Source organism: Aulostomus chinensis, chromosome 21 (assembly GCF_037954235.1).
Source record: "Aulostomus chinensis isolate RoL2024-O1b breed Wild chromosome 21, RoL_Achi_v1.0, whole genome shotgun sequence".
Classification (NCBI taxonomy): Eukaryota; Metazoa; Chordata; class Actinopteri; order Syngnathiformes; family Aulostomidae; genus Aulostomus; species Aulostomus chinensis.
The window spans coordinates 593503-616892 of record NC_141340.1 but is presented as its reverse complement, the minus strand read 5'-3'; the positions used below and the strand labels follow the sequence as shown (position 1 = coordinate 616892).

Below are 23390 nucleotides of genomic sequence, written 5' to 3'. Positions count from 1 at the left end.
CTCCCTCCTAGTAGAGCAGGTGCAGAACCTCCCTCCTAGTAGAGCAGGTGCAGAACCTCCCTCCTAGTAGAGCAGGGAAATAACCTCCCTCCTAGTAGAGCAGGTGTAGAACCTCCCTCCTAGTAGAGCAGGTATAGAACCTTCCCCCTAGTACAGCAGGTGCAGAACCTTCCCCCTAGTACAGCAGGTGTAGAACCTCCCTCCTAGTAGAGCAGGTGTAGAAACTGCCTCCTAGTACAGCAGGTGCAGAACCTCCCTCCTAGTAAAGCAGGTATAGAACCTTTCCCCTAGTAGAGCAGGTGTGGAACCTCCCTCCTAGTAGAGCAGGTATAAAACCTTCCCCCTCGTAGAGCAGGTGTAGAACCTCCCTCCTAGTAGAGCAGGTGTAGAAACTGCCTCCTAGTACAGCAGGTATATAACCTCCCTCCTAGTAGAGCAGGTGTAGAACCTCCCTCCTAGTAGAGCAGGTATAGAACCTTCCCCCTAGTACAGCAGGTGCAGAACCTCCCTCCTAGTAGAGCAGGTGCAGAACCTCCCTCCTAGTAAAGCAGGTATAGAACCTTTCCCCTAGTAGAGCAGGTGTGGAACCTCCCTCCTAGTAGAGCAGGTATAAAACCTTCCCTCTCGTAGAGCAGGTGTAGAACCTCCCTCCTAGTAGAGCAGGTGTAGAAACTGCCTCCTAGTACAGCAGGTATATAACCTCCCTCCTAGTAGAGCAGGTATAGAACCTTCCCCCTAGTACAGCAGGTGCAGAACCTCCCTCCTAGTAGAGCAGGTGCAGAACCTCCCTCCTAGTAGAGCAGGTATATAACCTCCCTCCTAGTAGAGCAGGTGTAGAACCTCCCTCCTAGTAGAGCAGGTGTAGAACCTCCCTCCTAGTAGAGCAGGTATAGAACCTTCCCCCTAGTACAGCAGGTGCAGAACCTTCCCCCTAGTACAGCAGGTGTAGAACCTCCCTCCTAGTAGAGCAGGTGTAGAAACTGCCTCCTAGTACAGCAGGTGCAGAACCTCCCTCCTAGTAAAGCAGGTATAGAACCTTTCCCCTAGTAGAGCAGGTGTGGAACCTCCCTCCTAGTAGAGCAGGTATAAAACCTTCCCCCTCGTAGAGCAGGTGTCTAACCTCCCTCCTAGTAGAGCAGGTGTAGAAACTGCCTCCTAGTACAGCAGGTGTAGAACCTCCCTCCTAGTAGAGCAGGTGTAGAACCTCCCTCCTAGTAGAGCAGGTGTTGAACCTCCCTTCTTTTAGTGCAGGTGTAGAACCTACTACTAGTACTTGTAATAGTGCTACTACCAGCATTACTACTGGCGTTGTAATATCACTAGTCATACTAGTGAGGGCTGCCATCAGGCTGAACAAGGAGTCCTATCGGGCCTTCTTGACCCATGGCACTTGGGAAGCATCTAACAGGTACCAGCAGGCCAAGTGGTGCGTGAGAGATGGACCACCATCCGCCATCTCGGGCTCGGGGCTGCTGACCTGGAGTAGAGTTTTTTTGGACTAGTGGAGGGAATACTTTGAGGATCTCCTCAACCCTACCAACACATCCTCCAATGAGGAGGCAGTGCCTGAGGACTCTATGGTGGGCTCTCCTTTCTCTTTGCCTGAGGTTGCTGAGGTGGTCAAAAAGCTCCTTGGTGCCAGGGCTGTCTAGGTTGACACGACTCTGCAGGATCGTGTCGACATTGGGGGGCCATGCCTCTGGATTGGCAGACCAGGGTATGGTTCCCCTTTTTAAGAAGTGGGACCAGAGGATGTGTTCCAACTATTGTGGTATCACACTCCTCAGCCTCCATGGTAAGGTCTATTTAAGAGTTCTGGAGTGGCGGGTATGTCAGATAGTCAAACCTAGGATCCAGGAGGAGCAGTGTGGTTTTCGTTCTTGTCATGGATCTGTGGACCAGCTGTACGCTCTTGGCCCTGTGCTCGTGGATGCATAGGAGTTTGCCCAACCAGTCAACATGTGTTTTTTGGACTTGGAGAAGGAATTCAACCATGTCCCTCATGGAATCCTGTGGGGCGTGCTCCCGGAGCATGGGGTATCAGACCACTTGATATGGGCGGTTCGCTCCCTGTATGAATGGTGCCAGATTTTGGTCTGCATTGCTGGCAGTAAGTCGTACTGGTTTCCAGCGAGGGTTGGACTCCACCAGGGCTACACTTTGTCACCAATTCTGTTCATAACTTTTATGGACAGAATCTCTTGGCACAGCCAGGATGCTGAGGTGATCTGCTTTGGTGGCTGCAGGATCAGGTCTCTGCCTTTTGCAAGCAATGTGGTCGTGCTGGCTTCATAAGGCCGTAACCCTCAGCTGTCACTGGATCAATTTCACAGCCAAATTTTAAGTGGTTCAGAATCAGAACCTCCAAGTTTGAGTCCATGGTTCTCGCAGAAAAGGGTGGAGTGCCATCTCTGGGTCGGGGATGAGGCCTTGCCCCGAGTGGAGGAGTTCAAGTACCTTGGGGTCTTGTTCACAAGTGAGGGAAAGAAGGATCGTGAGATCGACCGATAGATTGGTGTGGCATCTACAGTGATGCGAACTCTGTACCGACCCAGGACATGTTGAAGAGATTATGTCTCTCAGCTGGCCTGGGAACACCTCAAGAACCCCCGCAAACAGCTGGATGAAGTAGCTGGGGAGAAGGAATCTGGCAGTTGCCCCCATGACCCAACCCCGGATAAGCAGAAAAAAATGGATGGATAGATGGCAATTGTTGGTGTGGGGGGTATTATGTGACCTAACTGAAGCAGATATAGAGTGAAGAGTCGTAATCCAAGCACAGGCCCATGATGAACACCGCAGCTAACTTTGGCAGTGCTAGCAAATAAATTCTGGCTGCATTTCCTCATCGTCTCCAGCAGCCTCGTCCCAGAGGGTTTGTCCTCTGAGCTGGTGGGTGTCAGCAGGCGACAAGCCAGAAACCTGAGATTCGTATCTCACCTGATGGAAGCTTGTAAAAACAACTGACACTGGCACAAACAAACTAAAATGTCCAGAAACATAAAAATCAAAGAGGCTGTTTCTTTGTGTATGTTGTTTAAACTTTAATGGTGAAGCAGAAAACAAACAAAAAAACCATAAAATAAATTAGATTAGAAAAATGCCACAAGCACATTGGATTTGTACAACAAAGCAACGCGACAGACTGGAATCTTGATCCATATATACAGAATAAAAAATAGACTTTTTATTCTTTGTCCACTTCACTCAGTGTCAATATTTTTTGATAAAATCTGAAGAAATAAAACCACTTTCTTTTTTTAATATTTGTGTTTTTGAGGTTTTTTTCTCTGCACTGACATGTTGTCCATGTAAGTCGGCGGACGATCTTGTCCCGTAAAGTCCAGACGAGGAGCGTCTCTTTCCTCTAACAACAAACATAACAACACAACCAAACGCACCATGTGACTTCATTGAAACCAACACTTGAACATTTTGGTGATCAAGTCAATGTCAGCACGCGCAAACATACACTCAGGCTCGCTGGTTCATGCTCTCAACTGTGAATCCTTTAACTACGTATAAAGCATCATGGGAAATGTAGTTCTCTGTGTGCAGTGGGAGGGAATACAAACATCTTCACAAAAAAGAAACAGACAAAACATAAGTCAGAACATCCGTCCTCCCTCCATATGAAAGCAAATATTAACAACGCCACATTCAGAGACATTGTGTCAAACAGGAAAGAATTTTTCAGCTTCTCAGCATCAGCGCGAAAGTTCTCTCACACAAACAAACAAAGAAACAAACAAAGAAACAAACAAAGAAATGCAAGTCTTTGGTGTTGGACAGCAAACGAAAACTGGATAGGAAGTGATCAAACGCTTCCACTGATTTTACCGTGACTGTGAGTTTCTCGCTGCTACAAACCAAGGAGACAAAAATATTTGATGAATTGTGTAAAGTTATAAAAGGTTTGGATTTTTTTCCAATGAACTTCCTCTGAAAGTGTTTCGATGCTAAAGTGCTTGTTATCCACAACAAAGATTTAGTTCTGATGCGTTCAAGTCTTGAAGTTTGGCACGAACACACGGTGCTGCCTTCAGAGGGAACTCATGAACTTTTGTTCACTACAAGGGAAGTGGAGGACAGATTTTTAGTCTCCATGAAAAACACACTTTTATCAAAAGTCACAATCTGTAATTTCAGTGAAAACTTGAAAATCTTTCATTGGACATTTTTACAGCATTCTTATCTTTGACATACAACTTGGTTGAAGTTTCTGAAATGTTTCATTTTCAGACTTGGCACTTTTGATCTAAAACAGTAGAAATGTTCTGGAATCGTGAGAACAAGGTGATCTTTTCGTAAACAGAGCAACAACTTCCTGTTCTCGGTCAACAGCAGGTGGAAGTGGGAGGTGGAGTCATGAGAACGTTTCTTCAGGTTTGCTTTCTGTCAGATCAGAACGTCACAAAAGCTACTGGACAAAAACTCCAAAGTCACATGGCCATTCAGTAGAAACAGGCATTGAACAGGCTCCGCCTCCCATTGGCATTGACTTAGACATTCAGCCCAAGTTAATGGCTCCTGGCGGGATACGATGACTCCTAACCTCTGTGACTTGTTGTCATCTTGACCTTAAATTCAATTTTCTGCTGTTTAATTGGCCCTCTGACATCATTCTGGCGGCACTCTGAAAAGTTTCAGACTAAGATGAGTTTGAAAAACAGCCCAGAGCAAAAGCCATAAACCGTTACCATGGAAACAGCACCGGTCTGCGGGTGATGGTAACGAGGTCAGTCAGCATTATTGAAGAGACCGGTGTGTGAATGTAGTGATGTCATAACAGACATTTGTCCAATCAGTGCTATCCTCTAACAGCCATCAGAACTTTGCCCCAATCAGGATATTTGATGATGTCACACTTGCGTTCATTGTTACTTTGGAGTTTCTTCAAACCGCGCAAATTTGAAAAAGAATTTGGGTTAGAAACAACATCAATAGTTCATCAGACCAAAGGAACTTTCTGATGATGTGTCAAGCTCACGCAGAACAAGAGCAACAGGGGTGTTGTTGCCAAGAGAAAGCACATGATTATGTGGAGTCATGCTTTTGTTCTGAAGACAGGAAGTACAATGATGTTGCCTTGTGTCAGAGAACAACACAACCTCTCCATCACAAACAGAAAAAAACAAGTCAAACAAAAGAATAAATGAAGGACGGAATTCTTCTGGCTGAATCAGATTTTATTATAAGTTCGGAAACGGCCTTGAAACAACGTTCCTGCCATTGTGTCTCAGTTTAGTCGTTTGACTCCAGAACCTCAGTCTGGCGCGTCAGCGTGACAAACATGCGTTAAAGGGTGTGGTTGCTGTGGGCGGGGCTCAAACCTGTGAGCTTCTCTATGAGTTGGTAGCTAATCTGAACACGAGTGTCACTATAGTGCAAAAAATGAAAACGTTTTTAACGTCTCTTTAAAAAACAAACAAATGCAGCCAAACAATTATTATTAATAGTTACACATTATTAATATACTTCGTGACAATAATAATTATAGTTTGGTTCCAGCAGCCGGGCCAACTTGTTTCTTTCAAGTATCTCTCAAAACACACACACACACACACACACACACACACACACACACACACACACACACACACACACACACACGCGTGGGCGCTCTTTCTCATACATTTACAAAAAGTAAACAGTTGGAACAAACAGAAACAAGTAAAGAACAACAAGATTGTAATACGTGAAACAAGTTGCATAGTTTGAGATTTTTTTTGTTCGTAGTTTCCGCGGTGGGACTGGCGGGTGCCACTTGAATGTCTCAGCCACATAAATACACCTCACCCCTCCCTTTGTAACAAAAATATATTAGATATTTTCTTTTTTCCATCTTTTTTGTCTGAAAGTGCCGTCGAGACTCAGGACGGAGGAGAGACAGCCGGAGCGATGGAGGGAGGAGGCAGACGACCACACAGGAAGCTGCGACTGTAAGTGGCCTCTCTGCGGGGACCAGCCCACCTCCCCGTCTCTCTGGGTCCCGAAGTGCTCCTTGCTCATCCTCTCCAGTCCAGTTTGTTCCGGACTGATCCGGACCAGCGGCATCTTTATGAGCAGCCACACTCCTCCACGATCATGTTCTGGATGTCCTTCTTAATGATCTTCTGCTCCTCGTTGTAGTAGAGCATGGACATCGCGCGTAGCCGGGTTGGCACGCAGCACGACCGAAGGTTCTGGAAGGGGCTGTAGCCCCTCATGCGATAGTGGCTGATGACGGTGGAGTGGAAGGACAGTGTGGACCCAGTGATGCTTGCCACATGGGATGGGCATTCGCCCTCGCAGTAGTTTGCGTGGTAGCCTTGAGGCGCGATGATCCAGTCGTTCCAGCCAATGTCCTTGAAGTTAACGTAGAACTGCCGCTTGCAGCAGACACGGACTTTCCCGTCACACTCTAGGCCACGCTTCCTGCGCCGTCGTGAGTCACTGCTGCCGTCTCCCGGCCGCACCACAGCCATGAGGAAGGGCCGGTGGGATTGTTCCCGTTGGTTGGCCCGCACCGAAGCCTCTGATCCACCAGAGACAAGGATGACTGTGGCGCCAACATCAGCGCAGAGCGGGCAGGACACCCTGAGGTTCAGCCTGGTGCTCTCAGCGCTCTCCAGCAGCAGCTGGACTGCTGCTGACACCGGGAAGGTGTGCCAGCCGCTGCGCCGGGTGTCCACCGTTTTCTCAGCCAAGAGGATGTCGTCTTGTGGTGGGGAGGGGCGTCCGCTGGGGAGGCGGCCCTGCTGGAAGAGGCGGATGGTGACTTTGGCTCGACTGCGGTTGGTCTTCGCCAGACGGAGGAAGAGCCAAACATTGGCCTGCTCCACCAGAGAGAGGTCGCCGCCCTCTTTAGACAAGACAAAGGTCACCGCGTCCGGAGAAGAACCTGAGATGCACAGAGACACACAGTCAGTTGCCTGCCAGTAACTGTAGCGAGGACAGTCGTGCTGTCAGTCATACTGGATTCAAAAACATGTTCATTAACATTAATTGGAGAACGTGTGTGTGTGTGTGTGTGTGTGTGTGTGTGTGTGTGTGTGTGTGTGTGTGTGTTTGCATTTGCGTGTGTGTTTTTAAATGGCTGTGTGAGCTTTCACCCTGTGAAGGGTCCCCATGGAGACGGTTATGTCCCTTCCTCTTACACAAACACACACATGTCGTCTAATCGACACTGAGTTGCAAGTCCCCACAACAGGAGGAAAGGCTGCAGCACACACACACTCCCTGCAGCTCAGATGCTTCCTGCTGACTCAGCAGTGGCGGTCAGAGGTTCGGGCGTTATCTTAACCCGCTAATGGTTCCCACCAGGACCCGCATTGTCACTATTGCAACTGCCGTGACTGAATTTATAGCACTGAGTCTGAATACACAAAATCTAGAGGGTTGAAACATCTGCGGGAAGTTTGGCAGTTCTGGTTTTATTTTGGAAGGTCAGCTGTTTTACTCCACTGTAGGAGGAAACATCTTTGACCTGAATTCTGTCTGTAAGGCAGCCGTGCTCCTCCACAAAACACCTGATGCCTGGTGTCCGTCAAGGCCTCGACATCCCAACAATCAGGTCCAGCCACCATTATTCCTCCTCCACATTCAGCTGCTTGACAGTGTTTTTTCTTCTTTGTCATATCTCTAACCACTTCCTGACTGACTTCTGGGGTGAGTTATTGTGGGCGGGGCTAAACCCAGGGTGTGGTGACGGTGGCCTTGAAAAACTAGGAAAAAACTGTTCTCTCCAGGAAACATGTCCACACAAGCACATTTGTTGTGTATCTGAAATATTCACTTTAATGTACGATCTGAATGTTTGTGAGACATATTGTTGTATTGTTGGAGTGACAACAATATGTTGCTCTGGCGAACTACACAAAACAAGCATGTGACAGGAAGTGACTGGAGTTTAGAGGGTTACGATCGATCTGTTAGCTTATGAAACACCCAGGTGGCAAATTTGTACTTATTATTTTCAAAGAACATGTAGTCGTATTGTCAGTTTGTTAGAAAATTTGAATAGAGATGCTGTTGAAGCTGCCTGAGAAGACAAACATCAGGGCATAGACAGGAGCTCTCCTGAACTACATCGTCCAGTTTCAGACGTCGTGATAAATGAAGCGTTCAGGTCACCTTCACGGCGCCGGGTTGAATGTTCGGGTCTCAGAGGTCAAACGACTCGTTTTTTGGGTTAAAAGTAAATCTGCATACTTTGTCTTCCTGACACAAGCAGACGCACATCCAGACGTGTACTTCATGTTTCCTAGAAACCTCCAGGCCATGCAGCCTCCTAATCACTGGTTTGAAGACCCAATTACCATCCGCCGCTGTTACATAACATCTTTGCATCACCTTTTCCTCCCAGTGAAGTCTCTCGCTCGTGGGCGTCATTAACCCAGAAATACACAAATCCAAAGTCACGATTTGGGAGTTTCTGAATGTCAGCAGCACTGATGCTCTGCTCAACAGTGTGAATGGGCGCGCGCGTGTGTGTGTGTAGGCGGCCGGCACTTTAGCGAGTCCATTAACACCGTTTAACCGACAATTCGGAGGCGATTATCTCACTTACATCATCATCACTTCAGAGAAGAGAAAAAAATAAAAGCCCTGCTCATTCATTTGTGTTTGTGATGGCGAATCAGAGAACAAGCCTCTTTGTTTTAGTGCAGTTTGATGCTGCTAATGCTGCTAATATAGAGCAGCGCTTCTCAAAGTGGGGCCCAGGGACCCCCAGAGGGCCTTTGGGGTCTTGCAGGGTTCCTCAGTGAGATGAGGAACTGTTTACTTTTTTGTGAAAAAGTTCTGACCGTATTGAGTTTCAGAAGCATCTACAAACATTTAAACATCAAAAATTGATGTACAATCAAAAATATAAGCCAATGAAACATCTAGCAGCTAAACTATACGGTTAAAAAAAACTAGTATTTTTTACGTGTCCAAATTATAGTCATTTTTGATCAGCTATTTTCTATTTATTTTTCTGAAGATTTTTAACAGAAAAGGTCAAAAGAACTGCGCAATGTTGTTTGCAGATAATAGCAAAATGTAGCATCATCCCAATGTTCCCTTCATTCATACCAAAGAACAAGTATTCAAACAGAACATGTAACGGAACGTGACTTTGTCCTTCTAACTGTGCTAAAGTGACGCTAGTTTTCTGGGAGCTCAATCATGGCTATTGAGCCATAGGTTTTTTTCATTTTCACTTCGAAAAAAGGAAGCTGTTTATAACTAAATAAATGATGACGTCCAGCTGGAGAATTTCAAAAAAGAAAGAATGGAAATGCAGTGAGCGTTAAACACCCGGGAACCAAGGAGGGGATAACGGGTTTAACTCTGCGGAACCGTTCTGAGACACTGGCACAGGTGCAGGAGGCTCTGAGGGGGAGAACCTCGGCCACAGTTGCAGAGACCTGCAGAGGAAATCCTAATAGCACGTTAGCGGCACAAATTAGCAGCTGTAACGGTGTCGTCAGCACTGGTCCCCGCCGAGCTGCTTATTATGGTGGTAATGACAGACGAGCTGTGATTTCTAGTTGCGTCTGCTGATGGGCAGCGGAGAGCGACGCACACCGGAGCCGCTTCTGCCTCCAGATATCTGGAGACAGCTCACTCAAGTCTGTGGCTAATTTACCACATTCCTACTGGAAATTTGCTAATCTCTGCGAATTATAAGTGATAATATCTTTTAAATACATTTTAAATATTAATGCTTTTGTTTTGTTCATTGTCTGATACAACTTGTTTAAGCTAATTTGCAACTACAAGAAATGCACTGGAATTTTATCCATGATGAAGGTTGTTTATGACAGTTAGGTGCTAAAATCTGAACTCGGTGTTTGATGGCTAGGTGGTTCAGAGCGTGGAACACTTAGAGAACGCCTGCTGTGGTGCTGCCGTTGGTCAGCTACTCAGCTCAGCAGTTGGTAACCATGGAAACAGCAGTGATGCTGCAGGCTGGGGTCAACTGTCAGTGAGTCAGAGGTCAACGAAACACACAGATTCACATTCTCTCAAACATTCACTTCCTTCACGACATGGGCGAGTGAACTTGGACACCTGTTCTGTTTGTGCGTATTAGCCACGTCTGGGCAACACACACACACACACACACACACACACACACACACACACACACACACACACACACACACACATCTGTTCAATGGACATTTTAGAGATCTAAGATTCATTACCAGTCCTGAAAGATTCAACAAACAAAAATGACCTTTTTTCCACAGAGGTCAAAGGTCAGACTACATCACATCAAGTGAGAAGTTTCACCAAATAATATCACAATAATAAAAACATCTGGCAAAGCCCACCTGAAATAAACAAGTCCAGAAGCAACACCTGTAGGACAGAGGTGTGTGTCAGCTCAGAGGGAGCTGGTCTCCTGCGTTCAGGAGCTTCCGCTGGGACTCAGTTTGCCAGGCTGTCTGTGTCCCTGACCTCCTCCTGGCCTCCTGCTCCCACCAGGGAGACACTTTGAGAACTTCCTGTCTGCCAACTTGCTGCTGGGTCTGCTACTTGTACGTCATGTTAGCATCAGCAATCCCGTGCTATTGCTAACACACTAGTGGGTGACAGGTGTGGTGTGCTCCACCTGATGCTGTCTCCCTGTCACTACCGGCATCTACAGTCTGATGGAGCAGGTGTATCACTCAGTCCTGGAGCTGCATTCAGGAACACGGGAAGGTGCCAGAAATGGAAAAACAGAGACAAAACTTGCAGCGTAGCTGAGTTGTTGAGTATCAGAGATGCTGGGTTTATGACAGGCTCAAACTTTCGAGTCCAGAACCAGAAAAAGTCAAACTTCTGTCACATCTAAAATCTAAGAAAGTAAAAAATAATTTCCTTTTCTGGACTGTTTTAGTGTAAGAAAACAAAACGTTACAAACAAGCACTACAATGTCTCCTCATTTTAAGCCGTTATTTCAACAACCCTCCTGATATTAATGCAGGCAGAGATGGAGCTACGCTAACACTTCCCACCCACTACCAGTCACTATGCTAAGCTAACTAGCCTGGGTCTCAGCTCCCTGGGGGAGGGGCTTTGTCTTCTTGACTGCCTCTTGGGACAATGGAGAATTAGAGACTTTCACTAAAAGTGGGCGTGTTCCTGTAAATCTCCCTTCAAAAGGAGGGCCATGGGACAGAAAATGGCAGCCATTTTGATCCAGTGTTTGATCAGGTAATTCTGTGAGGGAGATGTGATTCCTCCAGTTTGACTCCAAAGAGTCCAACTAGAAAAGCAGCAGAAGATGATTGACAGATGATTAGTGATTGGCAAGCGGTTTGTGTGTGTCTGCTGCTGTGGTGGGTGTGGTTTCGCCATAAAGGCGTGTAAACTATCATGTTCTTTCACCAAATAATCCCACCCGTCTCTTCACTTTGATCCACCCAGAAGTAAAAAGCCAAAATGAGTCAAACATCTTCAGAACCACAGATGGATCGATTTAAGCGCCCTGGTCTGTTTTGGTTCTCGCTCCAGCTAACGATGAGCGACTCTGGCATCTAGGACATTCCTCTCCATCTCTTCAATACCTCCTCGCCATGTTTGTTTGCTGGTCGTTAGAGAGAGAGAGAGAGAGAGAGAGAGAGAGAGAGAGAGAGAAAGTGTGTGTGTGTGTGTGTTTGTTTACTAACAGGCTGCCTCACATGTGGTGCCAATACGGCCGAGTGGGGCGTTGACTGCCGATCTGGAGCAGATTTCTATCCCTCACAGGCGAAGCTGAGCCTGACAGTCAGAAGTGAGGGATAACGCAGCCAACACAACATCCCTGACATGCTCACTTCCTGTTGGGCTATACAAACACCTCAAAGCCGGGACACGTATCACTTGTACATGGGTCAAAGGTCAGGATGTTGAAGCTGCTAGACGTAAACATCTTCGGTGCTTCGTTTCTGACTCGTCTAAGCTCTCATCAGTCGCACCTCGAGTCACCGTGGCAGTAAAATTCAAAAATGTCGTCCTGCCATGTTTTCAACACTTTTTATTGTGTTTCTATTGTTTTATGGTGGGTTTTTAATGTCAGACCTCATCTGCAAACTCAAGACGAGAAAAGTTTGAGCTAAATTGAAGCGGCGCTGCCAGCTTGTAACCGTGTCTGTCAGGCCTCCAGGACGCTTTGCTAACGAAGGAACATCGATGAGTTTGAACTCTACGCCGGTGAACTTTGACCTCTGTTACATCAGCTTGAACAGCTGGCAGCATTTCAACCCTGGTAAAGTTGTGTGTGGGATTCAAGGTGCAGTAGGTAAAAGTGGCTGGGAGGAGGATGTGCCTCTGCTGTGGTTTCTCCTTCATGGCACCATTTACCATTTTTAGATTTAGACTCTTGAAATATGCTCAGAGAAACGTAGGACCACGTAGGACCACGTAGGACCACGTAGGACCACGTAGGACGTGAGGAAAGCTGAGGTTGTTTTCAGGACTTTCACAATGGTGAAGATTCCTGTGAGACAGTCTCCAGTCTCTGATCCTGATGCAGATCAACAGACTCGAGACTCTGCCCTGGTACTGTTCAGCAACTTTTGTGTGACCCACCTGACACTCAGACACAAGGAACTTTCAGATCTGTAAAATGTGTTCACCGTTCTTGGAACAGCTGGAGGAGGAACCCAGACTAGGAGCCCAGACTAGAACCCAGACTAGGAGCCCAGACTAGAACCCAGAATAGGAGCCCAGACTAGAACCCAGACTTCTCCTACTTCTACTTTCTCACTCCAAAGGAAACCACGAGTGACACTAAGCCCACAGCGCTACTACCTGCCTACACCTCCAACCAACCACGTCCCGCCTCTGGACCACTCCTACTGGTGGAGAGAATACAGATCCAGAAAAACTCCAAGAGGGAAAGAAGTTCTCCAATGATCTCTAAGATAACAGGTTCTGATAATTATGTTCTGGAAGTGCTCGTCCAAAAGCATCCAGACGGGACTGAAACACATGCGAATCAATTCGCACATTTCGCTGCTGGTCACTTTAGAACTCCATCCAGAGAAACTGCATTTTAAAAGTTGATAGTTTGTCGTCATGGCAACAGACCTGACGAATCATGAATTCATTCTTTGTCCAAATAACCATCATGACGTCACCACTGATCCGTTATTACAGTCAAAGCGGTCAAATCTACGTCACCGTCAGCTCAGTATTACTGATCATGTGACTGGAGCCACCCAGCAATGATAGTCCGTCTTACCGGGAGGTTCCTCGTTCCTCCAGCATGTTGCATCCACTGTTTGTAATAAATAGAACCCTGACTGCTGTCTCTGTGTGTGAGAAGTCATCCAGGGACAGTCGCCAGGCTTCCCTTTAATTCGCTCCCCTTCTTCCCAGTGGTTACTCCCTCTGCGTTTGAACTCGCCTGTATTTAGCGAGGCCGCCACTCGCTGCCTTCCTGTCCTCAGTGATTCCTCCTGGAGGAAGGAGCCAGTGGTCATCAGGCAGGGACCAGGCGCAGAGAGGTCTCACTCTGAGGGCTTTCCCATGTCCAACATGTGGCTCAGGATGTACAAACATAACCTAAAATATGGTGACATGACCCCAAAATAGCTGCTACACAGAAGCTTGGAACACAAAACCACTCTGAAAGCATCAGGGTGTGTCAGTTTCATCCGTTGCGAGCGCGCTCTGCCTCTTCGAAGCTCACTAAAGTGTATTTTTTATCAGCTTTTCTTCTCATCAACAGGCATCCCTTCAGCTAACACGTCAACATTTGATTGGTGGGGTGTCACACAGTGCCAGCTCCACTCACGAATGTTACGTATCAATTCTATTTTGCTGCTCTAACACATTCAATGGAGGGACAGCTCAACTTCCTGTGAGGGCTGCCGTCTTAGAGCAGAGAAGAAGAGCTCATTTCCTGTACGGGATAGTAGTCAGAGCTGACTGGGCGGTAGCGGCGTGCTGTTACAGGCTAATCAATCTTGGTATTAGAGCACGGCAGAAAATTCGATAGACGAGTGATACAGTCGGAGGGAAGAAGACAGTCAATCTCAGTGTTTGTTATCGGATCAGTTGGTCGTCAGGCAGCACATGAAGAAGAGTTCGTCAGCTTCAGTGTGAGAACGGAGAGTCTGGACACAATCTGGAGTTGTTTACTACCAAGTGATTCATCGCTTCAGACGTGGAGCATCTCTGGCGGCCGCTCACACATCAAAGCAGAGCCAAATGATGTGGTGGGACGACGGTGACCAAAACCAGCCGCCCGGGATTCAAAGCAGCGGCGTTACGACTGCACGGACACAACCATAAACACGCCAATGCCACGTCACAGTGACAGACAGGGAGGATGAAAGTGAAGGATGAGGAAGGGTAGATGAAGAGAGGAAAGAAGAGGAGATCAAAAGAAAAACAAATGAGAGTCAAACCAAGGCACTAATCACCATTTATTTTCACTATCAGCAGCCTGGTGTTCACCACCATCGAATGGTTGCTAGTTTGAATCCCCAGACAGACGCGACCACCAGAATAGACCCAACAATGGCCGGCTTATTCTGTCTGCCAGCAAGGACGAGGGGACACCGAGGTTAGAGAGCGCCACAGAGGGACATGAAAGTGCATTGTGGAATGTCGCTAATGATGTGTTCAATTAAGTTCAATTAGCCTAATTGTCCTCTGTGTGAGGCGAGCTGGAGCGGCGAGGGGAAGATAAACAGCGGAGGAGGAGAGGAATTTAAACAGAACACAAAACGGCGGACAGATACATATTGTGTCAGAGCTGCTAAACGGAGGTTGACACTTCGTCTCCGCCAAGAATCCAGTCGTCTCGGCTCCTCGGCTCACCATGTCCGTCGCCCAAAATAATTATCGATGTCCCTGAATGCATCAGTTATTCCCAACAATATGCGGGACTGGCTGGGTGCAAAGTATTCTCACGGCGGTTCGCGTTGCATCTTAGAAAAACAACAAGGTTCCATCAGTTCCTGCTTAAAGGGGCAGCAAGGTTCAGTACAAGTAACGCCAAAACACCACTTGGGTTCTTTGGCCTTGTTTAGCTCCCTGTTTTCTTTACAACACAGTTAAAGGTCAAATTCATACAAGAAAGTACATTTGACTCTTCAAACCAATAGGTGGCAACAGTCCTACTCAAGGAATGAACAAAGTTCTGGCTTCCCAAGCATAATAATTAGTTTTGTGCTTAATTTGAAGCACTTTGAGTTGTGCAGGATGAGGTGCTACTCAAGTAAATGTGCCAGGCTAACGAGTGCAGTAGTAAGTAGCTGTATGCTAACGCAAATTTTCAATACTGCTAGTCTCCATAGATGTTTTCCCTTGTTGGTAAGGGTTTTAGTGCATTAGACATGTTTGTAATTGAGGTTGGATTTTCTTTTACTGCTTAATATAAGACCGGTTCAGTTCATGCAGCAAATGGTATCAAAAGTTATAATTTCCTGAATGTAACAGGCAGAACATGAACAAGAGCACCATTTTGCCTTTTATGCAGCCTGGCAGGCAAAACGGTGGGTTTAACTGCCCACTAAACGTTCTCAGCGTTGCTAATTAGCTCTTGTCTGAAACAGCTGGCATTTCCATTTGCTGCAGTTAGCCACTATCATTTGGTGTTCAGGGCCTTAGTAGTTTCTTTGAAAATCAGCATTTTTTTACATGGAGTTTTGAATGGGGTTCTCGATGATTCCTCTAAGGTAAAACTGGGATTTCAATTGTGACTTGAGTGGTTGTAAATCAAAAGAGGGAAGTAGCAAGTGCTGGATTGTTTGGTTGATAGTAGTGTCTTTGACCTTGCTGAAGCAGAAAAGTTTGAACTGTCCAACAAATCGAAGTTTGAGAGTTTAGAAATGAAGCTGCTCCTCTCAGCCCGTCTGCACTTCATTAAAATCTTTTTCCATCTGCTGTTCCAGACTCTCGCCCACAGAAACTCAAGCTGCGTCACCAAATAATCCAGAAGAAGAGAGAAGCACAGTCCTGCCCACATGCTTGACTGACAGGTGAGCTCTCGGAAAGTGACACTCAGGAACCAGATTCATTGACTAAAAATGATTCTGAATCTGTTCAGCTGGCCAACAAGGGTGCTGCTGTTGAATGTAGCCAACGGTAGCAAGACACCCGGCTAAATGCGTTTATACCATACAAAAATGTTGACAGTTTAATTGCCAATCTCCACACTCAAAGTTGCTGGAATTGCAGCTGTATCGTTAGCTTGAACCAGTCTGTATTGTTAGCTTGAACCAGTCTGTATCGTTAGCTTGAACCAGTCTGTGTCGTTAGCTTGAACCAGTCTGTATCGTTAGCTTGAACCAGTCTGTATCGTTAGCTTGAACCAGTCTGTGTCGTTAGCTTGAACCAGTCTGTGTCGTTAGCTTGAACCAGTCTGTGTCGTTAGCTTGAACCAGTCTGTGTCGTTAGCTTGAACCAGTCTGTGTCGTTAGCTTGAACCAGTCTGTGTCGTTAGCTTGAACCAGTCTGTGTCGTTAGCTTGAACCAGTCTGTGTCGTTAGCTTGAACCAGTCTGTATCGTTAGCTTGAACCAGTCTGTATCGTTAGCTTGAACCAGTCTGTATCGTTAGCTTGAACCAGTCAGTATCGTTAGCTTGACCTATTTTACATTGTTAGCTCAACAACTACTCTATATCATTACTTCTAGCATTATCTTAAACTACCTTACATCGTTAGCTTGAGCTGCTGTATATGGTTACCTTGAAGTACTCTGTATGATTAATTTGAACATATCTATGTGGTAACCTTAAACGACTTGGTTTGAGATACGATATATATACATATATATATATGTGTATATGTATGTATATGTATGTATATATGTATATGTATGTATATATATATATATATATATACTGTGTGCCTAGCCTAGAGCTAGTTTGGACTGTGTTACACTTCATATACTCAGTAAGCTTAGTGCAGTGGTTCCCAACCAAGGGGTCGGGCTCCTCCAAAGGGTCACCAGATCAACCTGAGGTGTCTTAAGATAATTTAAGAAAAAGAAGAAGTAAAAAGTTCTAACACACAATTGTGTTTCACAGACTTTTACATCATTTTTTACTTTTCTACTAAATTTTGAGTAGAAAGAATCCCAGAATCTGAGAGGCGCTGTGTTCTCCTTCGTGTGTGCACTTTTAATAATTATTCATCAAACAAAGCGTTAATGTCAGTTACCCACTACTAACCTGCCCAGGAATGATGGGAAATACTGAGGGGTCAAAGGTGATGAGGCAGAGAAGGACTAGAGCTGAGCTCCACCTGCAGACTGAGACCAGGGTTCACTCCGGTTCCTTGACGTGGAACGACATTCCCTACTGCCGCTGTCAGTCACAAATATGATGCAGCATACACACACCCACACACACCCACACACACATACATACACACATTCATATAAACACACACATGTACACACACACTCATATAAACACACATGTACACACACACACTCATATAAACACACACATGTACACACACACACATATAAACACACACATGTACACACACACACATACACTCATACACACTTGTTCATACACACACATACAATCACAAACACACACACTCATACACACATTCATACACACACACACTCACACGTACACACGTACACACACTCACTCATACACACACATATACACACAATCACAAACGCACACAATCATACACACACACTCACTCACACACATACACACACAATCACAAATGCACACAATCATACACACATACACTCACATACATATTCACTCACACACACTCACATGCACACACACTCACACACACACACATGCACGCCCATTCACACACTCAGACACACATGCACGCCCATTCACACACTCACACACACATGCACACCCATTCACACACTCAGTCAATCTCACTCACTCACACACGCACACTTACACACCCATAGACTCACACAAAAACACCAAAACACACTCACACAAACATACCCTTGTCTGACTCCCAAGAAGTAGATTATGAGGTATTCTTTGAAAGCAGCAGGAGGTGCTTATAAATGTGTGTGTGTGTGTGTGAGACTGAGTGTGAAGGTCTGATGAGTTCAGCCAAGTGAATATGCAGGTAAAATTCAGTAAGTGGGCGCAAACATACACGCACGCACACACACACACACACACACATAAACATATACACACAAACAGAGACACATTGTATGCACACACATATATAAACACATACACACACAAACACACATATGAACACATACACACAAACAAACACACACACATGAACACATACACACAAACACAAGCACATACACACAAGCACATACACACAAACACACATATGAACACATACACATACACATATGTACACATACACATATATGAACACATACACATATATGAACACACGTATGTGAACACACACATATGAACACATACACACACATACACACATATATGAACACATACACACATATATGTACACATACACACATATGAACACATACACACACATATATGTGTGTGTATGTGTTCATATACACACACGTGTTCATATATGTGTGTGTATATGAACACATACACACAAATATGAACATACACATACACACACATATGAACATATACACACACATATATGAACACACACATATATGAACACATACACACACATACACACATATATGAACACATACACATATATGAACACACACGTATGTGAACACACACATATGAACACATACACACACATACACACATATATGAACACATACACACATATATGTACACATACACACATATGAACACATACACACACATATATGTGTGTGTATGTGTTCATATATGTGTGTATGTGTTCATATGTGTGTGTTCACATACGTGTGTGTTCATATATGTGTATGTGTTCATATATGTGTGTGTATATGAACACATACACACATATATGAACATACACACATTTATGAACATATACACACACATATATGAACACACACATATATGAACACATACACACATATTTGAACACATACACACATATGAACATATACACACATATATGAACACACACATATGAACACACACACATATATGAACACATACACACATATATGAACACATACACACATATTTGAACACATACACACATATATGAACACATACACACACATATATGAACACATACACACACTACAACTGAAACACAGCAAGCCATCACACACAAATTCATGTATGAACAACAGTCTTTGTGAGGACATAAGAAGTCCTAAATTGAACCCTCAAACTGTCTTTGATGGTCTCCATGATCAGAACGTCTCACTGTCCCAGAACGTCTCACTGTCCCAGAACTTCTCATGGCAGTGGTTTAAAACTCAAGCTATTCTCATGGACAACTGTACACACAACTCCAAGCACACACTCTGTCTTTGTATCCCCCACCACCACCCCCACACACACACATGCACGCAGACACACACACACTCTGGCGTGGGCTCACCGGCATCAGCGAAAGTGATGATCTCTGTCGTCTCCTGTGCGTCGCTGCTGTCTCCCTCCTGGGCTGCTGCCGCCGCTCCTCCACCCCCTGCTCCTCCTCCCCACCCTCTCGCCTCTGCCTCCCCTTCAATCTGCACGCTGCCGTCCTCCGCCACGCGCCCCACATGGAGCTTGCGCAGGGCGTTAAGGAGTGCGGCGCGTGGCACGGGCCGGGTGATGTTAGGCCGAGCCTGGAGGTGCAGCATATTGAGGATGTGCCTCTTCACCGCCTCCACCACATCCTGCTGGGCCGCCTCCTCCTCTCGGTCGTGTGCCACCGTGTCTTCTGAGGCTTCGGTTCGGCGCATCCTGGCCAGGGCGCAGGACGGGCAGTGGGAGCTGGAGGCGGCTTCCAGCTGTGGGTGAGGATGGACGGTCAGAGACAGCGGCTGGACCTCTGAAGCCGGCGCCAACAACGAGCTGCAGCTCTGGACCAGCAGCAGGACGGCGCAGCTGAGCAGCGGCAGGATGGACATGATGGAGGAGGCGTCTGATTGGCTGCAGGACGGATGAAGTTTGTGGGTGAAGTCTATGCTGGTCTCAGAAGTTTGAGGCTGCAAAGTTCAGTCGCTCCACCTGCGAAAACGGAGGGAAGAAAAGTGTCGAGCAGCCGGGAGAGAAGATGAGTAATCCTGGTCTGAGTCGGGGACAGATGGAGGGCTGGAAAATCTGGAGGCGTCTCCAGAAAAGGGGGAGAAGAAGAAAAGCGGATGATGAATGAGGAGAAGCTGCAGGAAGATCCGTCGGAGACCAAGTTATCCCAGACTTCCTCTCTCTCTCTCTTTCTATCTCCCTCTCTCTCTGTCTCTGTCTCTCTGTATCTCTCTCTCTGTCTCTGTCTCTCTGTATCTCTCTCTCTCCCGGCAGTGAATGGGATCCCTCGCTCACTAGTTGAATGGTTTTAGAGAAGTGGGCTGGACTCTCTCTCTCTCTCTCTCTCTCTCTGTCTCTCTCCCCTCTCTTTGTCTCCCTCCTCTCTCTCTCTCTCTCTCTCTCCTTGCTCTCCTTCTTTCCCTCACTCTGCCTCCTCTCCTCTCTGGCAGCCATAATTATACCTCCCCCCTCCCTCCATCCCTCTCTCTCCTCCTCTCCAGTCTCCTCCCATCTGACTCATAGCACTTCAAACTTTTACCTCCCTCCTTCTCTTCTCTCCTTCTCTATTTATTTTCCCCACCCTCCCTCTGTTTGGCTGCTGGGATCCCTTCATTCCTCCTCCTCTTCCAGCAGCCGAGTCTTCAGCCTGGAATTCTTGGATGACTTGTGTCTCTGACGCGTCTGTCCATCTGTCCGTCTGTCTGGACTTGTCAACATGACATCACGACTGTCTGGTCTAGTCCAGGTTGTGGAAGGACCGCGATCCAGCGGGTGACATCTGGAGATTCAGATCAAGGTCAACTGTGTCAAAGTTCTTCAAATGGGTTCGTCTATCTGAGCTCCACAGTCTGAAGGTCAAAGGTCACACTCTCAGTTCGCTACCAGAACCTGTCATTGTTTGGATTTTGTTGCCATAACAACATAAACGCTGATATATAGAACCAGGTTCTTTTTGGCATTGAGCAAACCTGACGAGTCGACATGCACCACGGAGTTAAATTCCAGCAGGAAACTTTTGGCAAACTTCCTTAGATGACCAGCTGGGGGCGCCGTCTTCCTCACCATTCAGGAGTAAAAATATCACCACTGGGAGCAAAGACAACTTAGCGTACTGCGATTGTTGACCATGAAGCATCTCGACAAGTTCACAAGCTCCTCCTCCTCGAAGGAGCATCTTGGCGGTATTTGTTCTGCCCCTTCTGCACTGTTATTGGTCAATTGGGTGAAAAGGGAGTGACAATAGGTCATGTGACGTCACATCCTGGAATTCTGGGAAGTTATAACGAGCATTGTTTCAACCTTTTTTTTGCCCACAACTGTCACCATCATCTCGGGAGGTTCCAGCGTTCTGGCCTCCAGTGACGCTGTCTACATGTCAGACTGAGGGAACCAAAATGGAGTTCTGTCTATGTCGAAAGAAATTAAAGGGCACTAATGATTAATGAAAGAGTTACAGCAATTTGAAGGCTCTTGTAGGTCTCGTAGGTCTGGCATAGTCCAGAAAAGGTTCCATGCAGCTTTCAAAAGGTATCAACAGAAATGTTCCATGTTCCACAAGGGATTCAGATGAGTTGTGGAACAGCTTTGGAGGAAGCTGTGTTTTGAATGAGTTTCCAAGGGAGAAATAACTGGTTCCACATGGTTCTTCAAGAGGAACAGAGGTGCTTCTACATCCAACCAAGAAAGATGGCTCTCTCATGTTGTTCTGTTCTGGGGGTTTAAAGGGGAACAGAGGGATCTCTTCCAGGTAGATTTATTTACCTGGTTCTAAGATGGTGGCAAGAGCTTTAAACATTATTTGAGGTTCAAGAAAGCATATATTTAAGCAAAGGTCATCTGGGGATCTTACAGGTCCAAGGGGTTCTGAAGAGTTCCAGACCCTGTTGGGGTCTAGTGTGTTTGACATCAGAAAATTAAGTCTATTTAGGGGACTCAATAAGTTCTGAGAAGGTTCTGAAGAGCTGGGGGATTCGGACGGGGGATGGAATTTTAATGTGATTGACATGGAAATAAAGGCTTCTCTGCCTGGGTTCAACAGGTTCTAAGAGTGCTTGTAACAGATCTGATTGTTCTTCAGAGGGTTCTCTGTTTTTAAAGGGAGAACAGAGGTGATAGGTCAAAATGTTAGTGTCTTTTGGGTTGAGAGACGTTAAAATCTCACGAGTGTTTTAAATGTGAGCAAAAGTAGCACCACCTATGACTTAGGGAGTTAGAAAAGGTTCTAAGAAGGTTCTTCATAGTTGTTTGAGGTTCCAAGGGTTTTTTTTCATAGCTAGAGGTCAGGATTGAAGAGGAATAAATTAGTTTCTTTTTGTTTTGAGATGATGCAATTGTTACTAGGGATGGGAAGCCCCCCCTGACCCACCCACCCACGTACCCCTCGGTGCTTCCTGGGCCTGGAGAACCCAGAGAACCGAGTCAGATGTGACTGTAGAGGAAGCGGTGAAGACGTGGCGTTACACAGTGTAGCATCCTGCTTTACTCAGACGTCTGGGATTCTCCCTGTGCTGTTGTGACATCATTATGTGTGTGTGTGTGTGTGTGTGTGTGTGTGTGTGTGTGTGTGTGTCTACCAGGTTTGACCAAACATGATGCATGTGTGAGGTCACCACCTGCTGCGTTGCCTCGTCAAGGCGTTGCTGTGTTCATCAAGCACCGGTGGCTTCTTTGAAGAAGTAGGGGGCGGTGAGTCATGAACCTGGTGGAACGCCACCGATGTTCTGTGTTTTTACAGTCGCCTCTGGGGCTGAAAACCTCTGCAGCACCACATGCTGCCCGCCATGTTGCTCTGAAGCACACAACTGTATTTCAGATTCCAGCAATCATGCCAGGAGGCGGTGAAGACAGCCGAGCAATCAGCTGACTGTAGAGGGAGGGGCCTTGCCGTGATGCGGTGCTGCAGTGACACACATCCAGCAGCTCTGGCTCAGGACGTCAGACTTGGTGTTTCAAACAACTTAGAGAAGGAGAAGATGACTTGAAGAGCGAAGCAGCTGCTCCTTCAGCTGAAAGCAGATGGAAGTGCTCCATCTAGTGGTCGTCAGCTGGAACCTCCCCGTGTGTCCTCACACTACCTTTTCTCCTGCCTGCCTTCCTTCCCTCCTCCTGCCTCCATCCTTCATGTTGCAGCTCATTATTCAGGTCTTGTAACAGCTCCTTGGGGGATCCGGTACTGTGACTTGTTTCATCCCTCCCCAGTCTTCAGGGTCTGCAGGTCGACTTGCAGTCAATCAGATGCAGCTCAACTCTTCCTCCTCCTCCTCTTCCCTTTTGGTTGCTGTTGATGATGAAGCTGCACGCTAATTTACTGCCGCTCTGTTTTTCTGGTGGTGATAGATTGTGTTGCTCTGACC

At 46.4% G+C, this 23390-nt stretch overlaps 1 protein-coding gene and 1 long non-coding RNA gene across 2 annotated transcripts; one reads left to right on the top strand and one right to left on the bottom strand.

Annotated features, from left to right (window-relative positions):
* Positions 1–3041: 3041 nt before the first annotated feature.
* On the bottom strand, positions 3042–20462 carry inhbaa (inhibin subunit beta Aa). Its single transcript, XM_086191605.1, has 2 exons — positions 19406–20462; positions 3042–6883 (listed from the first exon to the last, which is right to left on the bottom strand). The coding sequence occupies exons 1-2, from the start codon at positions 19917–19919 to the stop codon at positions 6060–6062; spliced, it is 1338 nt and encodes a 445-aa protein (XP_086047731.1). The 5' UTR covers positions 19920–20462; the 3' UTR covers positions 3042–6059.
* LOC147241250 (uncharacterized) lies at positions 15568–23348 on the top strand. The gene is made up of 4 exons (XR_015110931.1): positions 15568–15633; positions 15850–15936; positions 22614–22722; positions 22850–23348. It is a non-coding gene; the product is annotated as an uncharacterized LOC147241250 (long non-coding RNA).
* Positions 23349–23390: the final 42 nt, after the last annotated feature.

What these genes read in the sequence shown, in the direction of transcription:
- inhbaa (XM_086191605.1), bottom strand. Translation starts at nt 19,919, where the DNA reads ATGTCCATCCTGCCGCTGCTCAGCTGCGCCGTCCTGCTGCTGGTCCAG. An exon ending in CATCACTTTCGCTGATGCCG is followed by an intron (nt 6,884 to 19,405) that starts GTGAGCCCACGC and finishes TGTGCATCTCAG; the next exon opens with GTTCTTCTCCGGACGCGGTG.